Raw genomic sequence first — 18,867 nt, forward strand, 5'->3', positions numbered from 1 at the left:
ATCAATCGGCCATTCCCTTAGACATCAGTTTAACATTACTAAATCCCAAGCAACACAAATTATTCAAGCCTGTCCCTCCTGTTAACAAGTCAGTGCTTACCAGCCTCCATCACCTGGAGTTAACCCTTGAGGGGTTACTCCAAATAAAATTTGGCAGATGGATGTAACCCATTTTCCTGAGTTTGGACACCTTAGCTACCTTCCTGTTTCTATTGATACTTATTCTCATATGCTTTGGGCTTCTGCTCATCCCGGTGAAACCACCATTCACACCCAATGCCATTTATTAGCTGCTTCCGCTCACATGGGCATCCCAAAGAACTTAAAACTGACAATGGGCCAACTTTTTTAAATCTTTTACAGCCTTTTACAACCTAACATGCTCTCTCTGGTCTATTAGTCATTCTACAGGCATCCCATATAAACTGGCCAAGTTATTGTTGAATGAGCACATTATGCTCTTAAAAGTCAACTTTTAAAACAAAAAGGGGGAATAGCAGGGAAATCTCCACCTGCACATCTGCATCCAGCTCTCCCAACCTTAAATTTTTTCACAACAGATGACCAAAAATCAACCCCATATGAGAAACACCATTCACATACTCCCTCAGTGCAACGCCCAGAGGTCTGGTGGAAGGCGCCAGAAGGTGGTCCATGGAAAGGACCAACCCCCTTACAACATGGGGAGGAGGATGTGGTTGTGTCTCAACAGGTCAAGGCCCTGGTTAGACACCAAGCAGGTGCATCAAGCTTTACCATGGATCCCCCAGAGATGTGGGGTTCCACCATGAGCATGGCAATGGTGACACAGAAGGTCCAGAGGCTGCCCCTGGCGGACTGCCCCCTGCACCCCCACCCCCACCCCCACCGCCCCAAGCAAGGAGAACAACCACACACTCATCAGGCACCTCCTATGACTTGCAGACAACTGAAGAGCCTCAGTCAAAAGAGCAAACAGGTGCTCTTGCGCACTCAGACACCTAAGACCCCCGAGACCATGCTGCTGGCTATGGTGGCATTGGTCTCCTGTGCTGTAACTGGGGCAGATGCTGATTTGTACTGGACTTATGTTCCATTAGCTAGACCCTTAACCTGGATTGACACTTCCCCTACAGTTTGGACCAACAATTCCCATTGGTTCCCAGATCCTAACGGGGTACCCCCAAATTTAATACAAAAAGAGCCCTATATTACTATTCTGGACTGACCATGATAGTCCTGCAATCAAAACGAAAAGGGGGAGATGTTGCAGCCTGGCAGAGCAGAGACCAGAACCTGCCCCACGACTCGAGGGTGCGGCAAACTGTGCCCTCGTGATTGTCCTAGTAAGCATACCAAATGCACATACTTGGGGCAGGATGTGCTCACTGCGCCGCTTCACTGCCTGCCCCTGCGTCTGTCCCCATGGAAACAAAACAAGATGTTCCTGACCAACAGCAGAGCCTCAACTTTACTCCTTTGTTATGGGGCGCTGATCAAACTCCCCAGTATAGCCATTCCCTAATGATCTCACGTGACTTCTACCGATTAAAGTGCGGGCTGAAAGGAGCCATTTTGTCTTCCTGCCACGGAGAGCAGCAGGACCCCCGATTCCCCACTTGCCAAATGATATGTGTCTGTCTTTTCATTACACGCTAGCCCGTCTCAGGTCTCTCTCACCTGCCGTGCTGGACGCGGCACTCACAGTAATGGAGATGGTCACATGGGAAGTGAGGAAAAACCAGGGATAACATAATCAAGTCCCCAGTGACTACTTCACAGGCAGGTGGCCAGTGAGGGTGCACAGGGTCCCACTCTCAGAAGAGTCCTGTGCTTGGAGTTTAACGCTCACTGGTTACCCTGGTGCAAGTCTAAACAATTTTCTCTCTGAAGCTGTTTCCTGTAATGAAGTCTGGCGGGACAATGGAGCATATGTGTTAAGGTTTACAGCCTCTGCTCTTCCGCAGTCCTCCTCCCCTCTGCTCCCTGCTTCCTGGCTGACTGGCGCCTGCGCCCTGGGTCTTGCCCTACCTTCTTTTCCCTGCCCCTGACCAGCGACTGTTCCATCTGTCCCCAGTGGGGCTCTGGCTCAGGAGCAGGGTCATAGGTCAGGCGTGTACCCCATGGTGTCCTGGGAGGATCATGGCAGCCCATCACAGACCTGGGCTAGGCAGTGCTGAGATGGGCTTGCCAACAGGCCACTTGGTGGGGGGCGGTTAGGGCTAGCCTTGTACCCATCCCCATCCGGGTACCAAGCACATTTTCACATGGAGACGGCACAACTTTGGGGTCACAGTGGGCCCATGGGAAGCAGAGATGCCTGGGGCAGAGGTGGGGGGTGCCATGTCATGAAACAGCGAATAAAAACACAACTGCTAGACAGATCACAGAAGAAAGGAAAATGTTTTATATTTTAGTACTTTTGACAGTGGAAACAACTCAAATGTCTATCAACCAATAAATGGATAAACAAAATACAGCCTATCCGTACAATGAAATATTACTTAGCTATAAAGAGGAATGAAGTGATTCCTCAAAAATTTAGATAGAGTTACCACATGGCTCAGCAATTCCACTTCTGAAGATATACCCAGAAGAAATGAAAGCAGGGACTTACACAGATATTTGCACACACATGGTCATAGCAGCATTATTCCAAATAGCCCCAAAGTGGAAGCAACCCAAAAGTATATTGAAGGATAAATGGACAAAATGTGGTATATACATGTACACTGGAATATTATTCAGTGTTAAAAAGGAAAGAAATTCTGACACATGTTATAACATGGACAAATCTTGAGGGCATTTTCCTAAGTGAAATATGGCAAACACAGAAGGACAGATATTATAGGATCCATTTAAATGAGGTTCCGAAAGTAGTCAAATTCATAGACAAAGTAGAATCATGGTTTCCAGGGTGAAGAAGGCAGGAAATAGGGAGTTAGTGGTTAATAGGTACAGAGTTTCAGCTGGGGAAGATGAGAACGTTCCGGAGATGGATCGTAGTGACAGCTGTACGACAAAGTGACTATACTTAACGCCAGAGCACTGTGTACCTAAAAATGGTCAGAATGGTATATTTTACATTATGTATATTTTACTTCAAGCAAGCAAGCAAGACTATGTTCTTACCAAAAAGAAACGAACAAGCAGGTTCTTACCAAGGGAGGTCCAGCCAAGAAAATGGTACCCTGCTTGCGGACGATGATGTTTTCATCAGCCATTGCAGGCACGTAAGCTCCTCCTGCTGTGCAGGAGCCCATGACCACTGCTATCTGGAATCCAAGCACACAGGAAACTCATGCAGGACAGCTCGAACAGTGAATTACACAGTCTCTGGATCTACAGTTCCACAGACAGTACCAGGGCATGTTACTAGCTTGTCCCTCTGCTGTCTTTGTTTTTCTTTTCTGGTTTTTGGGGGATTTTTTGTCTGCGCTGTGTGGCTTGCAGGATCTCAGTTCCTGACCAGGGATTAAACCCAGGTCATGGCAGAAAAGCTTGGAATCTTAACCACTAGGCAACCAGGGAACTCCCCGTGTTTCATTTTTAAAATGGAGTTCTTTTAGAACTGTTTCCTAACTTTTGTATCAAAACATTTTGAAGGGCTTAGGTCACACTTTTACAAAGGTTGTGGACAACCTCCCTGTCAAATGAAAGACTGGCCAAACAGACCATTACACTGAGCAACTAATGGAGAGAAGAAACTCACAATCAACCCATAAACTAGCAAAATTATATTAAAAGGACAACTTTATATCTAATAATAATAATAGCAATAATAAGTTCTCTAAACAATTGCCACTTACCTCATAAGAATACTGAAATAATTCTCCAAATGAGCAATGTTAATTTTGTGTTACCCTGAATATAAGACTTTCTAAATATAAAACTAATGTTAGCACCACAATTGAAAATCTTGCTCAAAAGAAAGTCAATTGTGTTGAAGCTGGGTGATGCATACTTGAGGGTTCACAGTACTATTTTTCTACTTTTGTGGGTGCTTGAAATTTTCCATGATAAAAGTGTTTTAAAAATTCTTGCTTAGAGATTGCTGCTGCTGCTGCTGCTGCTAAGTCGCTTCAGTCATGTCTGACTCTGTGCGACCCCATAGACGGCAGCCCACCAGACTCCTCTGTCCCTGGGATTCGTATGATACAAATAATAAATATAGATTTTGCTGATTAGTCCTAGGTAGGAATAAATACTACCACGAAGAAAAATAAGAGAAGGATGTAGTGAATATTTCTTAAATTACCATATGAAAGTAGTTTCACTAATTCCAATATTCCATCTGTTTTCCTTCTAGTCATATCAATACCTACTTTGGAAAAGAAAAAAGCCACGCTACTATTAATCCAAAAGCAAAAAGCGGCATGAGCTACCATTTCTCTGCGTAGATGGCTGTCGTGTTAACTCACGCGCTGCCTTCTATTTAGATGGCTGTTGCGAAAGGCATTTTCTCCTATTTCACGTAATGTAATTAAAAACAGCTGTAACATTTCTTTGTCAAGATATAACAGAAATGTTTATCACTTACTGTTTTGCTTGTTAGCTTATCAATCACTGAGAAGTTTTTTCTTTCGGTTTTATTGGAATATAATTGACATACAGTGCCCCCTAAGGTGTACAGCATAATGATTTGATTTGCATGTATCATGAAATGATTATCTTAGCAGGTTTAGAAAATATCCACCATCTCATTTAGATTTTTTTTTTTTTTTTTTTTTGCTGCACCATGCAGTGTATGGGATTCTTAGTTCCCTGACCAGGGGTCAAACCCATGCCCCCTGCAAGAAGCATGGAGTCTGAGCCATGGACTGCCAGGGAAACCCCTAAAATTTTTAAAATGGAAGAAAATGTTTTTCATATGATGAAAAAACCTCTTAGGATTTACTCTGAACAGCTTTCACACATAACATAGAATAGCATTAATTATATTTTTCACATTGTACATTATATCACATTACTTATTTATAAGTTTGTACTTTTTGACCACTGTCATCCAATTCCCTTTCTGGGTTTGCTTGTTTGGTTGGTTGGATCTGAAGTATAATCAACCTAAACACTATGTTAGTTACTGTAATATGACAGAGGGATTTGATAACACTATACATGTCAAAATGATCACAATAAGCCCAGCCACAGTCTGTCACCATATACAGACAGTACATAATTCCTGACTGTATTCTCCACACTGTACATTTCACACTAATGACTCATTTTACAACTAGAAGTTTGTACCTCTTAATCGCCCTCACCTATTTCTCCCCCTGCCCCTGCCCCACCTCCCTGCAGAAGTTTACTTTAAACTATCTATGGCTAGAGAAGTCTTGCCCATGAGTACAAAGAAATATTCATCATAGCAATGTTTATAATAGCAAAAACATGCAAATAACCAACAAGTCTATCAATACAATATTTTAAAAGAGATATTGTGGACAAATAAATTCTTTAAAAATCTGAGGCAAATGGTACTAATGAACCTATTTGCAGAAAAGGAATAGAAATGCAGATAAAACAGACATGGGGGGTGGAGGAGAGGGGAGGGCGGGACTAATTGATAGAGTAGCATCGACATACATACACTGCCATGTGTAACATGGTATAAAAAAAGCTAGTGGGAAGCTGCTGCAGAGCACAGGGAGCCCAGCTTGGAGCTCTGCGATGACCCAGAGGAGTGGGATGGGAGGCGTGGGAGGGAGGCTAAGGAGGAGGAGATATACACATATAACTGATTCCCTTTGTTGTACAGCAGAAACTAACACAACAATTGTAAAGTAATTATGCGCCAATAAAAGAATGTGGGGGAAAAAATAACAAAGGAAAGGTTAGTACTTCATAAATCCAAGTGGAGGGTACATCAGTGCTCTGTCCTATTAGTCTCTCTGCTTTCAAGTTTGAAATGTTTTATGGGCTTTTAAGTTTATATCAGAAACAAAGGACACAGTTTCAATTTATCACCCTGTTCTCTGCACTGGAACACTAGAATCCACTCAAACTACTTCACTATCAAAAAAGTCAAGGAACTAGAAGAGAGTCACAATGATGGGAAAATATAAAACAGGGCGATTTTCAAAAGATCCAGAGGGGCACAGCAGGGTTCCATGAAAACAATATGGAGCAAAAGGAGAGCAAAGTGGAGCAACGGCCAGTGAGTAGTGTTCTGAGACCAAGAATTGGCGGGGCGGGGGGTGGGGTGAAGGAGACAAAGAAAGACGAGTCATTTTGTCAAAATGTCGTAAGACAAAAATGAGGGAAATGAAACTGAATGCCATTCTGCCATCTCAGGATGGAGAGAAAAGATGTATCAATTTAGCAAAAGGTCTCTCAAGTGAATAGCTGACAAATTATCAGCACATCTAGTCAGGGAATTTTACCACATTCCTTTTCTTGGGCTCTAAAATCACTGCAGACGGTGACTGCAGCCATGAAATTAAAAGATATTCGCTTCTTGGAAGAAAATTATGGCAAACCTAGATGGCGTATTAAAAAGCAGAGACATCACTTTGCCAACAAAGGTCAGTATAATCAAAGCTACGCTTTTTCCAGTAGTCATGTAAGGATGTGAGAGCTGGACCATAAAGAAGGCTGAGCACCAAAGAATTGATTCTTTCCCTGGTAAAGAATTCACCTGCAGTGCGGGAGACCCGGATTCGATCCCTGGGTTGGGAAGATCCCCTGAAGAAGGGAACAGCTACCCGCTCCAGTATTCTGACCTGGAGAAGTCCATGGACTGTATAGTTCATGGGGTTGCAAAGAATCGGACATGGCTGAGCGACTTTCACTTTCGAACTGTGGTGCTGGAGAAGGCTCTTGAGAGTCCCTTGGACAGCAAGGTGATCAAACCAGTCAATCCTAAAGGAAATCAACCCTGACTGTTCATTGGAGGACTGATACTGAAGCTGAAGCTCCAATATTTTGACCATCTGATGCAAAGAGCCAACTTGTTGGAAAACACCTTGATGCTGGGAAAGATTGAGGGCAGGAGGAGAAGGGGGCGACAGAAGATAAGATGGTTAGATGGCATCAACGACTCAGTGGACATGAGTTTGAGCAAAGTGAAAGATAGGAAGGACAGGGAAGCCTGGCATGCTGTGGTCCATGGGGTCACAAAGAGTCAGACATGACTGAGAGACTGAAAAACGACAAAGAACACTTCAGATGCCTTTTCTCTGCAGAAGCTCTATAATCAAGGAAATCAACAATCCACTTCTCCAAAGCCAGAGAAGATATCACAAACATATAGAGAAGACCTTTGCTAAGGAATGGGTAGGAGACTGTGGCAGGTGGCTTCTAAAACACCCCTCACCCCGCTTCATCATCCTAGACTCTTGGTATTCACATCCTGTATGACCGCATTGCCTTGAGTGTGTGGTGGATCTGGTGATATGCCTCTAACAAATGGAATATGGCGAGTGATGGGACATCACTGCTGTGCCCAGGGTATGGAAGACCATGTCTTCCATCTTGCTGGCCCTCTCTCTTGCCCACCTGCTTGCACACTCTAATGCAGCAGCTGACATGCTGTGATGTGCTGTATGGAGAGCCCCACAATAGGAAAGAACCTACAACAGCTCAAAAGGAGCTAAGAAAGGCTTGCAGAGGACTGAATCCTGTCATCAGCCAGTGATACGGGGTGGAGCCTTGAGAGGATGCCGTCAGTCACGTGATCCAGCTAAGCGCAGAGCTCCAAGATCCAGCTAAGCTGTGCTCAGACCCTGAATCCATAGAAACTGCAAGACAATAAGCATTGTTGTTTTAAACTGCTATGTCTGGGGATAATTTGTTCTGCAGTAATGGAGAACTAACACAGAGATCAAAAACCATCTCCCTCATGTGACTGCACCTGAGGCACATCTGAAGACCTGGGATAATCCGTGCTTGAAGTGCTTTGCTGCTGTTGCTCTTTAAGTGTCTGTGAACTGTCCCTCTGGTCCAGAGGTGGGACACAGACCAGCACTAGCGCTCTGTACCACCCTAGAGAGTGATGAGAAACCAAGGGAAAGACAGGGATAAACTGAAGCCATTATGCTAAGTGAAAGAAACCAGTCACAGAGGACCACTTACTGTGCAATTCCATCACACAATGTCCAGGAGAGGCACATCCACAGGCTACCTGGAGGGACTGAGTTAAAATATGAGATTAACTGCCAGTGGGTGTGGCATTTCCTTCTGGACTCATAAAGTTGTCTAAAGCTGATTCAAGCCTGTAAATATCCTAAAAGCCACTGAATTTACAAATTAAATGAGTAATTGTATAGTATGTGAAATATATCTCAATAAATTACTTTTCTATTAAACTTATAAAATTAAAACAAAACACAAGAGTTAGAGTTACTAAGTACATCAGTTCAGTTCAGTTCAGTCGCTCAGTCGTGTCCGACCTTGCAACCCCATGAATCGCAGCACGCCAGGCCTCCCTGTCCGTCACCAACTCCCGGAGTTCACTCAGACTCATGTCCATCAAGTCGGTGATGCCATCCAGCCATCTCATCCTCTGTCGTCCCCTTCTCCTCCTGCCCCCAATCCCTCCCAGCATCAGAGTCTTTTCCAATGAGTCAACTCTTCCCATGAGGTGGCCAAAGTACTAGAGTTTCAGCTTTAGCATCTGGATTGGTTGGATCTCCTTGCAGTCCAAGGGACTCTCAGGAGTCTTCTCCAACACCACAGTTCAAAAGCATCAATTCTTCGGTGCTTAGCCTTCTTCACAGTCCAACTCTCACATCCATACATGACCACAGGAAAAACCATAGCCTTGACTAGACGGATCTTAGTCGGCAAAGTAATGTCTCTGCTTTTGAATATGCTATCGAGGTTGGTCATAACTTTTTTTCCAAGGAGTAAGCGTCTTTTAACTTCATGGCTCCAATTACCATCTGCAGTGATTTTGGAGCCCAAAAAAATAAAGTCTGACACTACAGAAGAACTGTACAAAAAAGATCTTCACGACCAAGATAATCATGATGGTGTGATCACTAGTCTAGAGCCAGACATCCTGGAATGTGAAGTCAAGGGGACCTTAGAAAGCATCACTACGAACAAAGCTAGTGGAGGTGATGGAATCCCAGTTGAGCTGTTTCAAATCCTGAAAGATGAAACTGTGAAAGTGCTGCATTCAATATGCCAGCAAATTTGGAAAACTCAGCAGTAGCCACAGGACTGGAAAAGGTCAGTTTTCATTCCAATCCCAAAGAAAGGCAATGCCAAAGAATGCTCAAACTACCGCACAATTGCACTCATCTCATACATTAGAAAAGTAATGCTCAAAATTCTCCAAGCCAGGCTTCAGCAATACGTGAACCATGAACTTCCAGATGTTGAAACTGGTTTTAGAAAAGGCAGAGGAACCAGAGATCAAATTGCCAACATCCTCTGGATCATTGAAAAGGCAAGAGAGTTCCAGAAAAACATATATTTCTGCTTTATTGACTATGCCAAAGCCTTTGACTGTGTGGATCACAATAAACTGTGGAAAATTCTGAAAGAGATGGGAATACCAGACCACCTGACCTGCCTCTTGAGAAATCTGTATGCAGGTCAGGAAGCAACAGTTAGAACTGGACATGGAACAACAGACTGGTTCCAAATAGGAAAAGGAGGACGTCAAGGCTGTATATTGTCACCCTGCTTATTTAACTTCTATGCAGAGTACATCATGAGAAACGCTGGACTGGAAGAAACACAAGCTGGAATCAAGATTGCCGGGAGAAATATCAATCACCTCAGATATGCAGATGACACCACCCTTATGGCAGAAAGTGAAGAGGAACTAAAAAGCCTCTTGATGAAAGTGAGAGTGAAAAAGTTGGCTTAAAGCTCAACATTCAGAAAATGAAGATCATGGCATCCGGTCCCATCACTTCATGGGAAATAGATAAAAGAATCAATATTCTCACATCTTTCATCAGTAACAAAGAGAGGCTATTCTAGTTCTAAGCATCCAACACAAAACTTAATATCACTAAGGCAAATTCTGAAAATAGAAATAAAAGAACACAGTGAAGGCACCACTGTCACACAACCTCCTCTTCTGTATTTAATTCTGAGTCCTTCACTCACTCACAAAATAAGAGTCAGCGTGCACCGAGAGCTCTGCCTCTGTGTCTACCGCTGTTTCTCACAGACTGTGGGGACCCCAGGGCCCAAACAGTACCGAGGACTTTCCAGGCCCCAAAGCATTTGTCCAGAGTACAGTGAAGACCTTACACGGGGCCACACTGAACAAATGATCCAGAACCCCAGAAAGGAGATTCTGCTGCCTTCTCTACTAAGAAGACACTAAAAGGACATAAGGAAGCTCTGTGGCCATAAACCGTTCGGGCCACACTCAGCACAGGTCTGGCTGTGTGGGTGTCAGCAGAGACATCACAGCGCCCTCATCTGCATCAGAATGCCAGACCTCCTGCCACTCCACTGCGAGGCCACTGTCCACTCCTTCACCTTTGAGCTGGGCCTGCTCTGTGACACAGACAAACCAAGAGATCCCTCTTGCAGGGTTGGCAGGGCCATGGCGACTCACAAACTTGAATCGAGAGCAAGAGAACAGCAAGGGGCTAAGGATGACGTGTAACTGACAGTAACAGTCCTCGTCATCACCGCCACGGGCAGCACAGCAAAAGCTGTCAGTGAAAGGGAACGAGAGGCTAAAGAACAGAGGGAAGAGGCTGGAAAAACTTTAGACAAACTTCCATTACCCTCCAGGCCTTGCCTGCACAAACAGAGGCTGGTTGTCATTGCACCAAAAACAAATTACGTATTGTAGGTCAGCAGCCTGCCCTGTGGACGGGGTCTCTGAGATGAAGTCAAGAGGTTTTACATCTAATTCTGAGAAGCTGTGTGAACCCTAGACCTCCATCTTTCCACTGAAAAATTGCAGAAGACCATGCAGTTCAAAGGCTCTCTCTGATAAATGTAACAGAACCTGGGGACAGAGATTTTCAGCTGCTTGATGGAAAAGCCATTAAACTATAATTTTTTTAATCTCTCATTTCTTTTTCCTTTCAAAGTAATGTAGAAAGCAAATACTGCTGGTATCACACTATTTGCTTCTGTCCTTGGGTGGGGAAGATCCCCTGGAGAAGGAAATGGCAACACACTCCAGTATTTTTGCCTGGAAAATCCCACGGACAGAGGAGCCTGGCAGGCTACAGTCCATGGAGTCACAAAGAGTAGGACACGACTGAGCACAAGGCACCTATAAGAGTTACCATTAAAAAAATAAAAGCCATAATACACACATACCAAGTCAATAGCTGTCTAGAATATAAGAATATTATCAACTAAACCATCTGATCACACTGTTGATCCTAGAACATGCATGCTTATCTGTGCCCAGTGGATAGGATGAAATCTACACAGAAAACAAAAAATCCACCTTACCCAGAACATTCTGCTTCTTCCCCAAGCTTTTTATCAGAGAACTTCAAAACAAACAGAGTGGTTTCTTCTACTCCTGACCCTGTCTGTTTTCATGAGCAGGTTCAAGTGCATTTAAAAAATAATACTCAGTGTTTATCCTAACTAAGACCCTCAAAACATTTACCAAGGTCTGAAGCAAATAAAATAAATTACAAAAATAATAAGCTAAGCCAAAAGGGATAAGAAGGAAATGGTAAGAAAAAGAGGAAAGTAAGGACATTTGAGAAAAACTTCAGGTACATCTCCAAAAAGAAGAAGGGGCAGAAATACAAAGAAAAAGGAAGAAAGGCCTGAGGAGCTGCAACTAGCATGGCTAGGTGAATAACACCTATGTCAGAAGAAAAAACTGTTAATAAAAACAGAAATACTTGTTGCTGGTGTAGTAAGGATCACAGTAAAACAAGGAAGAGAATTAATGCATCAGAGCTAAGATCAGTCCAGACTAGACTCTCACTAGACTATAAAAATTAATGGTAATGTAAGATCTGAAGAAAATAAACACCAAGATCCCACTTCTGAAGAGAACTCTAAGTCTCACACTTGAAAAGTTAGCAAAGCGGGAGCCACAAAAGAAAGTAAAGACTAATGGACACCAATATGCCAAGTCTTTAAACTTCAAAAACAAATCAGGGGTCCTAAAACCTATGAGAAAGTAAGGAAAAATGAAACAGAAGACAATACAGAGTGTATCTAGTTAACTGTTTTTTCTCGAGTGCAAAAACAAAATTATTGGACCTGGAAGATCTGTAGGAATCTAGTCACATCTTTACAGCTGCAAAATATAGGCCATAACAGAGATATTGTTGTACAGAGACATACTTCTTAGAAACGGAAAAATGGGTTTAAAATGGTCAAGGTTAATACGACTAAACAAAAAGCAATTTGGGGAGGAAAACAAGAATTGCACCAACACAGAAAGTCAGTGCTCACTGGGCTTCCCAGGTGGCTCAGTGGCAAAGAATCCACCTGCCAGTGCAGGGGACACAGCAGATGGGGGTCGATTCCTCTGTTGGGAAGAGCCCCTGGAGAAGGAAATGGCAACCAACTCCAGTATTCTTGCCTGGAGAATCCCATGGACAGAGGAGCTGGTGGGCTTCAGTCCACAGGGTTGCCAAGAGTCAGACACAGCAGACCACAATTGCTCACTATCAAAATGCATGTATATAACATTACTGCATGGAGAAGGCAATGGCAACCCACTCCAGTGTTCTTGCCTGGAGAATCCCAGGGACGGCGGAGCCTGGTGGGCTGCCGTCTACAGGGCAGCACAGAGTCGGCCACGACTGAAGCGACGTAGCAGCAGCAGCAGCAACATAACTGCAATTACAATAGTGACTTCTTTATGCAGTAAAATAAAAAAAATAAAATACAGTAAATAATGAAACATGGGATTTTCCAGATGGTGCAGTGGTAGAAGAATCTGCCTGCCAATGATTAAAACACAAGAAACAGAACCACTTTATAGCCATTAAGAGTTTCACTCTTTTAATAAATTATTCAGTTCAGTTCAGTTCAGTTCAGTCGCTCAGTCGTGTCCGACTCTTTGTGACCCCATGAATCGCAGCACATCAGGCCTCCCTGTCCATCACCAACTCCTGCAGTTCACTCAGACTCACGTCCATCGAGTCAGTGATGCCATCCAGCCATCTCATCCTCTCTCGTCCCCTTCTCCTCCTGCCCCCAATCCCTCCCAGCATCAAAGTCTTTTCCAATGAGTCAACTCTTCGCATAAGGTGGCCAAAGTACTAGAGTTTCAGCTTCAGCATCATTCCCTCCAAAGAAGTCCCAGGGCTGATCTCCTTCAGAATGGACTGGTTGGATCTCCTTGCAGTCCAAGGGACTCTCAGGAGTCTTCTCCAACACCACAGTTCAAAAGCACCAATTCTTCGGCGCTCAGCTTTCTTCACAGTCCAACTCTCACATCCATACGTGACCACAGGAAAAACCATAGCCCTGACTAGACGGACCTTTGTTGGAAAAGTAATGTCTCTGCTTTTAAATATGCTATCTATTAGGTAGACAAATAAATGTGTTGGGATGTAAATAATCCAATATTGTCTCCAGTCCCAAATGGCATAGAGTTTAGTAAGGGAAATTAGTCAGGATATGTCTAGATAAAAGGGATAAATGCCACTAGTAAGGCTAAGTGCAAGAATTACAGGAGTTGGGTGAAGAAAAGGTTACTTCCAGTAAGGGATTCTTGGAAGTTTTCCTGGAAAAAGTGGCATCTAAGATGGACTTTGTAAAAATGGGTTAGAGACAGATCAATCCATTTGGATTAGGGCAAAGAGGGCTCAGTGGATCTGAGCAGAAACTCATAAAGACCATGGTACATATGAAAAACAGCAAGCGGTTCAGACTCATGGGAGTTTACATTTCATGAGCCATGAAGCTAGCACGTTAGGCTGGAACCAGATCACACGAGGTCTTAAGTGTCAGGCTACAAAGTTTGGTCTGAAAAAGGGGAACAAGATAAAGAATAACCCTGTAGTCATGTGTAATTTCACTGTGTAATCACAAGGTATTTGATTTAGGTCATACCTAAATGGCCTAATGGCTTTGCCTACTTTCTTCAATTTAAGTCTGAATTTGGCAACAAGGAGTTCATGATCTGAGCCATAGTCAGCTCCCAGTCTTGTTTTGTTGACTGTATAGAGCTTCTCCATCTTCAGCTGCAAAGAATATAATCAATCTGATTTCAGTGTTGACCATCTGGTGATGTCCATGTGCAGAGTTATCTCTTGTGCTGTTCGCAGAGGGTGTTTGCTATGACCAGTGCGTTCTCTTGGCAAAACTCTGTGAGCCTTTGTCCTGCTTCATTTTGTACTCCAAGACCAAACTCACTTGTTATGCCAGTTATCTCTTGATTACCTACTTTTGCATTCCAGTCCCATATGATGAAAACGACATTTTGTGCGTGTGTGTGTGTTAATTCTAGAGAGTCTTGTAGGTCTTCGAAGAACCGTTCAGCTTCTTTGCATTAGTGGTTGGGGCATAGACTTGGATTACTGTGACACTGAATGGTTTGCCTTGGAAACAAAGAGATCACTCAGTTGTTTTTGAGATTGCACCCAAGTACTGCATTTTGGCCTCCTCTGTCGACTATGAGGGCTATTCCACTTCTTGTAAGGGATTCTTATCCACAGTAGTAGATGTAATGGTTATCTGAATTAATTCTCCCATTCCAGTCCATTTTAGTTCACTGATTCCTAAAATGTAGATGTTCATTCTTGCCACCTCTTGTTTGACCACTTCCAATTTACCTTGATTCATGGACCTAACATTCCAGGTTCCTATGCAATATTGTTCTTTATACTATCGGACTTTACTTTCACCATCAGACACACCCACAACTGGGCACTGTTTCCACTTTGGCAGAGGCAGAAGATATTAAGAAGAGGTGGTAAGAATACACAGAAGAACTATACAAAACAGATCTTCACGTTCCAGATAACCACAATGGTGTGATCACTAACCTAGAGCCAGACATCCTGGAATGTGAAGTCAAGTGGTCCTTATGAAGCATCATTACAAACAAAGCTAATAGAGGTGATGAAATTTCAGTTGAGCTATTTCAAATCCTGAAAGATGATGCTGTGAAAGTGCTGCACTCAATATGCCAGCAAATTTGGAAAACTCAGCAGTGGCCACAGGACTGGAAATGGTCAGCTTTCATCCCATGCCAAAGAAGGGCGATGCCAAAGAATGCTCAAACTACCACACAATTGCACTCACCTCACACGCTAACAAAGTAATGCTCAAAATTCTCCATGCCAGACTTCAACAGTATGTGAACTGAGAACTTCCAGATGTTCAAAGTGGTTTTAGAAAAGGCAAAGGAACCAGAGATCAAACTGTCAACATCCATTGGATCATAGAAAAAGGGAAAGAATTCCAGAAAAACATCTACATTTGCTTCACTGACTACACCAAAGCCTTTGACTACGTGGATCACAACAAACTGGAAAATTCTTAAAGAGATGGGAATACCAGACAACCTTACCTGCATCCTGAAAAACCTGTATGCAGGTCAAGAAGCAACAGTTAGAACTGGACATGGGACAGTGGACTGGTTCCAAACTGGAAAAGGAGTATGTCAAGGCTGTGTACTGTCATTCTGCTTATTTAACCTATATGCAGAGTATATCATGCAAAATGCCAGGCTAGATGAAGCACAAGCTGGAATCAAGATTGCCGGGAGAAATCTCAATAACCTCAGATATGCAGATGACACCACCCTCATGGTAGAAAATGAAAAGTAACTAAAGAGCCTCTTGATGAAAGTGAAAGAGGAGAGTAAAAAAGTTGGCTTAAAGCTCAACATTCAGAAAATGAAGATCATGGCATCTGGTCCCATCACTTCATGGCAAATAGATGGGGAAACAATGGAAGCAGTGACAGTTTAATTTCTTGGGCTCTAAAATCACTGCAGATGGTGACTGCAGCCATGAAATTAAAGGACGTTTGCTCCTTGGAAGAAAAGCTACGACAAGCCTATACAGCATGTTAAAAAGCAGAAACATTTCTTTTTCAACAAGTCTGTGTAGTCAAAGCTATGGTTTTTCCAGTAGTCATGTATGGATGTGAGAGCTGGACCATAAGAAAGGCTGAGCACCGAAGGATTGATGCTTTTGAACTGGATGTTGAGGAAGACTCTTGAGTGTCCCTTGGACAGCAAGAAGATCAAACTAGTCAATCCTAAACGAAATCAGTTCTGAATATTCATTGGCAGGATGGATGCTAAAGCTGAAGCTCCAGTACTTTGGCCACCTGATGCCAAGAGCTGACTCATTAGAAAAGACCCTGATTCTGGGAAAGACTGAAGCCATGAGGAGAAGGGGATGGCAGAGTACAAGATAGTTGTATGGCATCACCAACTCAATGGACATGAGTTTGAGCAAGCTCCAGATGCTGAAGGACAAGGAAGCTTGGCGTGCTGCAGTCCATGGGGTCACAAAGAGTCTGACACAACTGAGCAACTGAACAACAACATTTTATATAGACAGAAAAGACCTGAACTATCTATGGTAAAGACAGAACACACTGGTCACAGCAAACACGCTCTTCCAGCAACACAGGAGAAGACACATGGACATCACCAGATGGTCAACACCGAAATCAGTCTGATTATATTCTTTGCAGCCAAAGATGGACAAGCTCTATACAGTCAGCAAAACAAGACCAGGGGCTGACTGTGGCTCAGATCATGAACTCCTTATTGCCAAATTCAGACTTAAATTGAAGAAAGTAGGAAAAACCACTAGACCATTCAGGTATGACCTCAATCAAATCCCTTATGATTATACAGTGGAAGTGAGAAATAGATTTAAGGGACTAGATCTGATAGAGTGCCTGATGAACTATGGAATGAGGTTCATGACACTGTACTGGAGACAGGGATCAAGACCATCCCCATGGAAAAGAAATGCAAAAAAGCAAAATGGCTGTTTGGGGAGGCCTTACAAATAGCTGTGAAAAGAAGAGAGGTGAAAAGCAAAGGAGAAAAGGAAAGATATAAGCAACTGAATGCAGAGTTCCAGAGAAATGCAAGGAGAGATAAGAAAGCCTTCCTCAGCCATCAATGCAAAGAAATAGAGGAAAAGAACAGAATGGGAAAGACTAGAGATCTCTTTAAGAAAATTAGAGATACCAAGAGAACATTTCACGCAAAGATGGGCTCGATAAAGGACAGAAATGGTATGGACCTAACAGAAGCAGAAGATATTAAAAAGAGGTGGCAAGAATACATGGAATAACTGCACAAAAAAAGATCTTCACGACCAAGATAATCATGATGGTGTGATCACTCACCTAGAGCCAGACATCTTGGAATGTGAAGTCAAGTGGACCTTAGAAAGCATCATACAAACAAAGCTCGTGGAGGTGATGGAATTCCAGTTGAGCTCTTTCAAACCCTGAAAGATGATGCTGTTAAAGTGCTGCACTCAATCTGCCAGCAAATTTGGAAAACTCAGCAGTAGCCACAGGACTGAAAAAGATCAGTTTTCATTCCAATCCCAAAAAAAGGCAGTTCCAAAGAATGCTCAAACTATCACACAATTGCATTCATCTCACACACTAGTAAAGTAATGCTCAAAATTCTCTAAGCCAGGCTTCAGCAATACGTGAACCGTGAACTTCCAGATGTTCAAGCTGGTTTTAGAAAAGGCAGAGGAACCAGATTTCAAATTGCCAACATCCTCTGGATCATAGAAAAAGCAAGAGGGTTCTAGAAAGAAAGAAAGTGAAGTCGCTCAGTTGTGCCCAACTCTTTGCGACCACATGGACAGTAGCCTGCACCAAGCTCCTCCATCCATGAGATTTTCAAGGCAAGAGTACTGGAGTGGGTTGCCATTTCCTTCTCTAGGGAATCTTCCCAACCCAGGGATTGAACCCAGGTTTCTCGCATTGTAGACAGACAATTTACCTCCAGAGAGTTCCAAAAAAACATCTATTTCTGCTTTATTGACTATGCCAAAGCCTTTGACTGTGTGGATCACAACACACTGTGGAAAATTCTGAAAGAGATGGGAATACCAGACCACCTGACCTGCCTCTTGAGAAACCTGTATGCAGGTCAGGAAGCAATAGATAGAACTGGACATGAAACAACAGACTGGTTCCAAATAGGAAAAGGAGTACATCAAGGCTGTATATTGTCACCCTGCTTAATTTATATGCAGAGTACATCATGAGAAACACTGGGCTGGAAGAAGCACAAGCTAGAATCAAGATTGCTGGGAGAAATATCAATAACCTCAGATATGCAGATGACACCACCCTTATGGCAGAAAGTGAAGAGGAACTAAAAAGCCTCTTGATGAAAGTGAAAGAGGAGAGTGAAAAAGTTGGCTTAAAGCTCAACATTCAGAAAACTAAGATCATGGCATCTGGTCCCGTCACTTCATGGGAAATAGATGGGGAAACAGTGGAAACAGTGACAGACTTTATTTTGGGGGGCTCCAAAATCACTGATGCAGATGGTGATTGCAGCCATGAAATTAAAAGACACTTACTTCTTGGAAAGAAAGTTATGACCAACCTAGATAGCATACTTAAAAGCAGAGACATTACTTTGCCAACAAAGGTCCGTCTAGTCAAGGCTATGGTTTTTCCAGTGGTCATGTATGGATGTGAGACTTGGACTGTGAAGAAAGCTGAGCACCAAAGAATTGATGCTTTTGAAGTGTGGTGCTGGAGAAGACTCTTGAGAGTCCCTTGGACTGCAAGGAGATCCAACCAGTCCATCCTAAAGGAGACCAGTCCTGGGTGTTCATTGGAAGGACTGACGCTGAAGCTGAAACTGCAATACTTTGGCCACCTGATGCAAAGAGTTGACTCACTGGAAAGGACCCCAATGCTGGGAGGGATTGGGGGCAGGAGGAAAAGGGGACGATAGAGGATGAGATGGCTGGATGCCATCACTGACTCGATGGACGTGAATCTGAGTGAACTCCAGGAGTTGGT

General features: G+C 43.3%; 1 protein-coding gene across 1 annotated transcript in view; it reads right to left on the reverse strand.

The window, feature by feature from the left end:
• The window catches only part of MCCC2 (methylcrotonyl-CoA carboxylase subunit 2), a 79,541-nt gene that overhangs the window by 32,299 nt on the left and 28,375 nt on the right, over positions 1 to 18,867 (reverse strand). Inside the window, exon 7 of the mRNA XM_069556236.1 lies at positions 3,141 to 3,254. Coding sequence (XP_069412337.1) covers positions 3,141 to 3,254 — 114 coding nt within the window. The remainder of the gene's footprint in view (positions 1 to 3,140; positions 3,255 to 18,867) is intronic.

The sequence above is a fragment of the Ovis canadensis genome, chromosome 16, assembly GCF_042477335.2.
Source record: "Ovis canadensis isolate MfBH-ARS-UI-01 breed Bighorn chromosome 16, ARS-UI_OviCan_v2, whole genome shotgun sequence".
Classification (NCBI taxonomy): Eukaryota; Metazoa; Chordata; class Mammalia; order Artiodactyla; family Bovidae; genus Ovis; species Ovis canadensis.